The sequence below is a fragment of the Pterocles gutturalis genome, unplaced genomic scaffold (assembly GCF_000699245.1).
Source record: "Pterocles gutturalis isolate BGI_N339 unplaced genomic scaffold, ASM69924v1 scaffold20413, whole genome shotgun sequence".
NCBI classification, from domain to species: domain Eukaryota; kingdom Metazoa; phylum Chordata; class Aves; order Pterocliformes; family Pteroclidae; genus Pterocles; species Pterocles gutturalis.
Window position 1 is genome coordinate 11,674 of NW_010118547.1, and position 9,526 is coordinate 21,199.

Here is a 9,526-nt window from a genome sequence, read left to right on the forward strand (position 1 = left end):
ACATCAGCAGATACAGAAAATCTATCCATTCAGTGCAGTGTCTGATATGTACAAATACATTTTTTTCAAATTATTTCTCAGTTCTTTAGCATCCATAATATTGTTTCTTCTATGTGTATAATTTTTCTCTGCACAAGTTAAATTAATCTTTTCTTTCTTATGCAATTTGAGTGATATCTCACTGAACTGCAAACATTATTGTAGATAAACCGTAGCGAGGTCATTTGGTTAAAAGCAGAAAATATGATCTTTGATAGTATCTAGCACATTATTTCACAGGAGTTCCTTGTACATGGTGCACTGGACTCCGTTTTGTGTAACATTGTCAGTTGTGGTCGTTCACGTGCTTTGTTGATTTTTTTCTAGGTACACGAAAATGAAGACTGCCACCAATATCTATATTTTCAATCTTGCATTGGCAGATGCCCTAGCAACAAGTACTCTGCCATTCCAGAGTGTGAATTACTTGATGGGAACATGGCCATTTGGTACAATCCTTTGTAAGATCGTTATATCCATAGACTACTACAATATGTTCACCAGTATCTTTACACTCTGTACCATGAGTGTGGATCGCTATGTAGCTGTTTGCCACCCAGTTAAGGCCCTTGATTTCCGTACCCCCAGAAATGCCAAAATTGTCAATGTCTGCAACTGGATTCTTTCTTCTGCCATTGGCCTGCCAGTTATGTTCATGGCAACTACTAAATACAGGCATGGTAAGTCTGGCTTTCATTCCTAAATATTTAGATGTTTAAACTCCTTTCTGCATTGTTTCACGTTATTGTAGAGGCGTTGAATTAACTTCTGACCTCCAGCCTGTATAAAGCAGGTGTCAGTGCAAACGGACCCATTCAGCAGGTTTGCATCTGGCCGTAGCTGACTGGACACAGCACTGCACATGTTCTGCCTTCTACAATAGGCAGCTCCAGCTCCTTCTGTGGGTCTGTGCGAGTCTCACTGCCCCACACAGTTACTGTAGTATTTGGAAAAGCATCTGTGCCCACCTGCCTTCAGCTGTGGTGTGGTTATGGACTCTCTTAGAGCACAAAAGCCTGTGCATTACTTAGGATATTCCCATGGAAGTTGACAGTTATAGATATTTTGTACCTAGTCTGGCAGGATGTGATACAAAGGAAAGAGCACATTCTGGACCATTGGCACTCAAAGACCTTCCACGAAGTGACAGCATCTTGACATAAATCCAAACCCTCCGTTGTGCACAGTTAACAAGTGTGTCATCTCCTTCCCCATTGCCCTGAGATGCCCAAACTCTCAGGAGATAAGGTGGTTAAACCATCTCTCTTTTTTTTTGCCAAGTTTTGTACTGAAAGTGAAAATGAGTCAAAGTTCAAGCATTTATGACATTCATCTCTTTTTCTTGTCCGATATCCACACCAAACCATAAAACGTGAAAGAGAACACATTATTTCAGTTTTGTTTTTCTGACTGATGTTTCATACATGTTTTGCAGCACTGTGTCCTGTCACAGTGTTTGTGCCAATGACAGGTCACAGATTGCTTCCTTTTAGCTGTTTACTTAGTAAATCTTCCTGCATTTTCTGATGATATTTAACAAAAAAAAAAAAAGGTTTAAAGAAAAGCAAATTAAAAACTCACCCGCTTGTTCTTCTCTGCTGCTTTCTTTTTTCTCCAGGCTCCATTGACTGCACACTTACATTCTCCCACCCTGCTTGGTACTGGGAGAACCTCCTGAAAATATGTGTGTTCATCTTTGCCTTCATCATGCCAGTCCTAATCATTACTGTGTGCTATGGGCTGATGATTTTACGCCTAAAGAGTGTGCGCATGTTATCTGGCTCCAAAGAGAAAGACAGGAACCTGCGAAGAATCACGAGGATGGTTCTTGTAGTGGTGGCGGTATTTATCATCTGCTGGACTCCCATCCACATTTATGTCATCGTTAAAGCCCTGGTCAACATCCCAGAAACTACTTTCCAGACTGTCTCCTGGCACTTCTGTATTGCTCTAGGATATACAAATAGCTGCCTTAATCCAGTTCTTTATGCATTTCTAGATGAGAATTTCAAAAGGTGTTTCAGAGAGTTCTGCATCCCCACTTCCTCAACCATCGAGCAGCAAAACTCCACCCGAGTCCGACAGAACACTCGTGACCACGCTTCCACTGCCAACACTGTGGACAGGACTAACCATCAGGTATGACTAGCAGTGGAGATGTCATCTCTGGATCCAGGCCTCCCGCTTGGAGATGACATGTGTTCTGAAGTGACGGTTTATACTGATCTGTAGCTATTTGAAGGTCTAAACACCTTCAAGGGTATATTTGAAACTGGTGTACACATACGCAGAGACCCCAGTCCTGCGTGGACAGTTTTTCTGTCCTCTAGGTGATGCTCAGAAGCTGAGGGATTTCAGAGATACCTTGTATGATCGGGTCCAGCGTTCACGCACATACACAGCACGCAAAACAGTGCTTCATTTGCAGGATGTTTACAATAGGTGATTGCTTCAGAACCGACTGGAGAATAATCACACATTTCTCTATTCATGCTCTTTGTCTGCCGAGGGAGACTGGAGTGGGACTATATATATATATATATCTTCTTCTCCCATTGCAAGGGGGAATAAAAAAGAGAAGAAGCTGTGCTTGTACACTTTCGGTTGATGTACAAAAAAGGCCTGCCTGGCCTTGTTTGTACCAGAAGACATGCCAGTAGACAAAGGCTTGTCTACATGCAACTCTTGTATCAGATAATTATCTGTGTTAGCTAGGGTAGTTTTTGAGATATATATACACTTATATATACACACGTCAGAACAGAATAGAATATTTTAGTTGGAAGGGACCTACAATGATCATCTAGTCCAACTGTTAAGGAGTATTGTGCCATTTTGCCGTTTAAGGTATACGGAGGATATACCTTTTCCATGTAGTAAGAAGTAAGAATTTTATGGCACAGCAGATACGAAGATAAATTGATTTTTTTAAATTATTATTCAGGCTATTTTTGCCTAGCTTTTGCAAGGAAGCTGGTTTTTTACATGTTTAACGTGCATGTTCTTATGATTAGTTCTGAGAATTTCCATTCCACATCCCAGTTAACATCAAGCAAAACATGGCGGCAAATCTTAACATCCATGAAAGTAACTCGTGCGCATCACAAGCTCTAGAAAAAGTTTGACTTGTCTCTGTAATTAATTAAAAAGAACAAAAGTCACAAGCCTAGTTCATGCCTTGCCATATCAGCTTTCAGCAATATACGTAGGGTGCTCCTGCACCAGTTTGTCAGTGCTGCCACTTCAGCCACAAGCTAGCTGCCTCCTCGAGGTGCAGAAGTCAATAGCTTCTTGTGAAAGCAATCACGTAGCTGTCACTCAGCTGCTGCCAGAAAGCCCAGATCAGAACATTACTGTCTCCAAACAGACAAAATGGTCATCGCACCAGAAGAGAGGAGGGAGCAGGCTGAAGGGAGAAGGGGAAGCTTTATTAAACATCTGCAGCTGATGTTTTATTTCACCAGCATTTGATTCCTACATGCGAAACTGTGGCCTGTGGAATGAGTTAGCACCTGCTCAGTTTTACACACACTTCGGTGGTGGAGCAGAACTGCCAAATTTGGCATAGGTGTGTACATATATGTATATACGTGTAGTATTTACTAGGTGTACCAAAAATTTATTAGACAGATTCGGCTGTTAATAATACATTTGTAACCCTCAGTGGAGTCAATTTTGTGCATGTGTCTGACAACAGGATTGTATCTGTATCTGGTACAATTCCAGCTTTTTACAATGCACTGTGCATGCACACATTTTCTACATGTAGTTATGTTTCTTTATATTATTTTTAGGAGAGCCATAGCCTTCTGAACTTCTACCTTTAGCAAAGATTGATGTGATGCTTATTGCCCAGAGGCTGAGTGAAATAAAGTCTATTTCCCTGGGCACTGAGCAAGCACAGAACAGAAGATGATCCTTCCTGTGGAGATCTTTCTGCCTACACCAACAAGGAAGAGAGCCAGGAGAGGCAGGGAGAGACCAAGCAAGCAAAGTGAGCTGTGTAGTGGCAATAAGGAGGAAGCTAGTCCCATAGCTGGGTTCTTGGTTGATTGGGTTTTTTTCCATTTAGGGAATAGCAATGGAATCAGTTCAGAGATAAAACACATGTAAAGAGAAGGGGAAGATGCTGAAGGGGAAGGGAGGTGACAGGAAGAGTGTGGAGGAGAGAAGGGAACATCAGGAGTGAGGTCAGAGTGAGATACTATGGAAAAATGAAGCAAAGAGACAAAATGCAGGGAACTAAAACAGGGTATGCAGAACTGTAAGAAATTGTGTGACTACCCAGTTTTGACTACTTCTGTAGCTCTTCCTAGCAACTAGCCATCCGTTTTCCCCAGGGCTGTGGAGAAGAAGACAGCATTTGGAAGCTCATGTCCTCATAGATGTGTGGATAGGTCTCTTTGCATGGTCTGGTATTTGAAAGAATTTGAAGTGGCCATAAATGGGCCCAATTTCTCTTCCATTACCAGCAGTCCTTGCTTTGGCAGCTGCTGCTGCTGCCACAGGTTTATTTCTGCCAGATGTGCTTGCTGGATGCTGCCCTGAGCCTTCTCGCTGCTGTGCTCCCTGGAGTACAGCACACCAGCTATCATGTGCAGTCTTTCTCTCTCCACAAAGCCTATAGAATACATTCACACCAAGCCATGTTCAAACTTCAATATTAAGCTTAATTTGTTTTCTTTCTCCAGCAAATGTTTCTGTAAGAGACAACATTTTTGTTGTATGCTACTGTCAGAATGACAGACAAGGTTGTAGGATTAATCTACACTAAAAAGATTCCTCGGATAGTACTGATGACATTGTGGTTTTTTTATTATTATTTTTTAAAAACCCCCAGGGTGAATGTAGCTTTTCCTCTCAGAAAAGAAAAAAGAAAGAAAAAAAATTAAAAACCCCAAACAAACCACTGTTTGCTCAAACAGGGAGCTTTTTTAAGTTCTATTGACAGGACGTCCTTTTCACCAGTAAGTGCTTTCTGTAGAAGAAAGTCTAGCAAGTATATCTGTATTGATCTAAGTATACTGACAAGCTCTTTCTTGTATAGATGAGGCCTTGGAGAGCACTTGGTGTGAATTCTAATTGCAAAGCTATATAGTACCTGGCACAGTTCAAGTCATTTTTGAAGAAACAGATGTTCTACAAGTCGCTTTTTTGCCAAGTGAGAATTCTTCACTCCTGCTAAAGTTAATGAGAACTGCAAGCACCCGGACAGGTTAGGGCCACACACTCTTAAAGCATGTAAAAAGCAGCATTCACTGGAGGAAGGAACCGCTGTGTTTTCTATCAGTGCAAAAGCAGTAACAGGAAACATCACAAATATTCATATTATTCTGAGTTAAGAATGGTCTTTGGCATTACCAAAAAAATCTAGATTAAGAGTTTGATTATTGTTTCATTAGAATTTACAAAAAGTGGTAGAGCAGAATAAGCTCAAAGCTCCTCCAGAAATGCAGCTTCTTTCAAATGCACAGAGTGGCATCTGATCCATAACACTGATGGTGTGAGCATTTATAACCATAGTACATGCTCAGTGGTACACCATAGTTCTGAGAGAGAAAAGACAGTGGCTAGTCAGACATGCAAAAACTAGAAGTGCTGTAAGACTGAAATGTTTCACGTCTTGGGGGGGTGGAGGAAGCAAGTGGTATCCTGTATTACACCCAGCTAACTGCAGTAAAATGGGTAGGTTACCTTTGTTCCTTTGTTTGTGGAGTTGGCTCACTTTAATTTTCAAGCAGGCATATGCAATCTTATAAGTGCATTTGCATGAAGAGTTAAAACAAGAGTAGGCGTGATGGAATCCTGCAAAAATTGTTTGCAAAGCAGAACAGCGTACTTCAAACTTTTCTCTGTGTGACCCAATATTAGTAGGGAATGGTAATAAAGCACCAAATACTAGCTTTTGCAAATTGCTGATTTTTTTCTTCTGTCATTGACATAACAAAGACCTTGACAAATATTTTAAAGAAGCTTTTACTTCAGATGTGCAGAGACTCTCTACATTCATTTATCTCCTAGTTTAAAAAAATGTTTGAATATTTTTTAAAATTTAAAATTAATTGGTGATTCTTTTTTCCTGAAAAGTATATTTTCCAAATATCTTCTATTTTTGTTAATATCTATCTGTTAATAAGAAAAACTCCTAGATACCCAGAAAAATAGATTATTAATAATTACAGAAATCTGAGAAATCAAATTTTCAGTGAGTTTCTTTGTGACCCGTTGAAGTTTTTATAGCAGCCTCACCTGAACTCATCCAAGCAACTAAGCAAATTACGTATAGGCACATTTTCAGGACTGTTTAGTCATCCTATGTAGCTATTTTTTTGTATTTTTAGTTTCTGATGCTTTCTCCTTAACTACTGAAGTGTCTAAATGCTATAATGGAAGCTGTAATCCACCTCATATGTTGAAAATAGGGTCTCAGATATGTTCAGTAACCAGAAGCACTGGTATTTGTGCTCAGCCCTGAAAGCTTTGCCCTTATTGCTTGGATTGACAGCCACAGGTAGAAATAAAAAGGATATTGGAGTAAAGAAAAATATTTTTAAGCTGAAACAAGGAAAATTTGAAAGCTAGTTTCACTTTGATGAGATAAATGAAGAAAGTACTTTCTGACATTTTAATTTTCCCAGTGCTAGATGACAGATACAAACAAATACCCATTCTATAATTCTGTGATAAATATGTGGGAATGTTAGGGAGTCCTATGCAGAAATACGACAACAGCTAGGCAGATTCTGTATCTCTAAACCTTGTCAGATTCACATCTACCTGTGTTAATAGCAAACGGCCTTTCTGTGCATTTGTAGAAAATGGACATGTCCTTTGTAAATAATACTGTATTTCAATAGTAAAGTATTGATTTCGTATAAAGCCCTTTTCTGGCAAGATAATGACATCTGTGAAAAGATTGTATAAATTCAATAGATCCTTGAAACCAGACTTTCTTTTGTAGCTGATTTGCACTGACATGGGCCCTTTGTGAATCTGTTAGGTAGCAGAGAAAACAGAATGTGTTTGTCAAACTGTTTTGTGAAAGGAAAAAAGAATAAGCTGTACTATGAGGACCAGAACTAATTAGATGGCTTCTAAGGTTGCCTGTGTTTGTGGCATTCCTTAAACTGTGAATTAGAATGAACGGGGAACAAAACATTTCAGTTTTTTCCTTAATAAATTAGAAAAAGCTAATTGGTAAAAAAAATAAATTCTTCTGTCTAATCCGTAAAGATAAGTGAATATTGACTTCAAAATTCATTTCTGGATCTAGGCTTCTCCAAAATTCAGGGACATTCACATTTAAGATCAGGTCGGTTTCTGCCCAAAAGGAGCTGAGGAGGAATATTCACAACACAAAATAAAGAACATCTCTAAATATAGCATGTTAAATTGAAGAAGCATTTGAGTTACGTTGCGGCCTTGGAGAAACTCCTCTCCAAATCAGAAATCCTAACTGCCTTCACTCTGCTGAGTGTGCTTGGAAAGCGAACAATTCAATTAGAAGATGCACCGTCCTTCTCCCTGCCCCAAAACCCTTTCCCATCTGCTGTTACTTTCACAGGAGCATGCTCCCTCGCTTTTCTCAATCAGGCTCCATCTAGGACTCTGCTTCCCATACCGTAAACCCTGTGTTTGCAGTGTCTCCCACCCTGTTTTCAACAGGGCCTAGTGCTGCAGGGTCACATTTGCTGGGCAGTAAAAAGGGTTCCAGATTTTCAGGACATGCTGTACAGTAAGCAGGTTTGCTTGATGAAAACCTCTGTAGTGCTGTTGTGCCTGTGTGCAAATGGGACTTAAAGTGGATACTGTGGGCACAGAGGGCTGAGAGGTTGCTGGGTTTGATTACTGATGGAAGTTCGTCTTACACAGAATTTAAACTAGACTTTAACTGCAAATCCAAAAGTTAGCGGATGTACTGATGTGAGCACAGAAGGTATCATCTGAAATACTAACTCCCCTGCAATTGCTGCCAAAAGAATACAGGGAGGGAGTGAAATCCTTCCGTACTTCTCACATTCATAGAGGGTTTCCCTCTAGAAAGAGAACTGGCTTGGTATGAAATGTATTCTAATGTGTTCTAATTCAAATTTCAGATCTACTAACATTTCTTTGTCTTTAAAGGTGAGAGCTGAAACTTTTTCTTGTGATCATTCCTTCTGCCTTTGCTGCTTTATTGCAAAGGCGTAGTCTTGCCTTACTGTCTGGGCTACTGGCGTAGCTTTATATGGCAGGACAGTAGCTGCAAATGAAACAAAATTCCTCTTAAAAAAAAATCCCACACATGCAAACACACAATCTTGTGGGTGGGAAGCAATCAAGTAATTGTTCACTGTATTTGCAATTTTTTTCCTTTCAGTTGGAACTTCAAGAAGCTGAAACCACTCCACTGCCGTGACAGGGTGTCCTGCCGCATAGCTCTCAAAGCAATCACACACCAGTGCCACAGTGTATCTGGGCAGGATGCTGTGGGAATGTGTAGCATACACTTTCCCTCAAAATAAAAACACCACAGAGGAAAGTGCCTGCTTTTCCAGTCTGTCAAAAATTGCTTCTGCAGCACTTCTATATTGCGCATAACAGAAGCATGAAAGTTAACAGCAAGCACAGGCTCCGGTGTTCAAAACAGTCATGTTTCCCAGGAATACATACATCAGTCTAAAACAAAGCTACAGCACCTGTAGTGATCTGACATGCTCTCGACAAGTTACAGTGGTATTAAATGGGTTGGAAATAAAAAATTCAAAGGCTAGATGACTATAGTTTGAAAAATGAAGGTGATCTTTTAATGATGGGCAATAAGGGGAAATGAAGTTGTAATACTGTTGGGTACTCGATTTAATATTTATTTGTAGAGGTGTTTTCTGTGCAGGTTATTTGTGTGCTGAAGTATCACAAGATAATCTGGAATAACACATTTGCATTTCAAGAGGTCTTCTCTTACGAGGATTGCATGTTTCACAATTTCAAAGGGAAAACATTTATTTCAGTGCTCATTTAAGAAAGAAAACAAACCCTCCAAGCTTCCTCTTTCTGCTTCTATTTCTCACATAAAATATAGACTTTAAAATCAAAACAATGAGCTGCTTCTAAAAGATACGAGGAAACGAAAGTATTCCATGATGTTATTGACTGTCGAATGATCCCCAAAGAGCAGAGACTTCTGTTAATATAAATTTCAGTGTGAATAGAAACCTAGTGATAAGCCTGTCAGAGCTAGCACAGGCTGATGATGACTTTTATTTCAACTCGTTTCTCAAATTTCCACTGCCCTGTCAGCAGTGTTTTGAATTTGTATGTCATTGAGAGTCCCTGTGTAAAGTGCTTGAAACAGTTAATGCATTAGCTCTTTTTTAAAAAATAAATGTTACTTTTCTCTGGAAATCTATTTTTTTTCTTAACCAAACCCATAATATGTTTGTTTTTGTAACTAGCGTAGTACAGTCTGCATCTTCGTTTTGCATTAGCTCCTAAAACACATTAAGAT

The 9,526-nt window shown here is 39.6% G+C and overlaps 1 protein-coding gene across 1 annotated transcript; it reads left to right on the forward strand.

The window, feature by feature from the left end:
• The first annotated feature begins 337 nt into the window (after positions 1 to 337).
• Positions 338 to 8,548, forward strand: OPRM1 (opioid receptor, mu 1). The gene is made up of 3 exons (XM_010076265.1): positions 338 to 719; positions 1,658 to 2,178; positions 8,399 to 8,548. Exons 1-3 carry the CDS (start codon positions 377 to 379, stop codon positions 8,435 to 8,437), a joined length of 903 nt encoding a protein of 300 aa, XP_010074567.1. The 5' UTR covers positions 338 to 376; the 3' UTR covers positions 8,438 to 8,548.
• Positions 8,549 to 9,526: the final 978 nt, after the last annotated feature.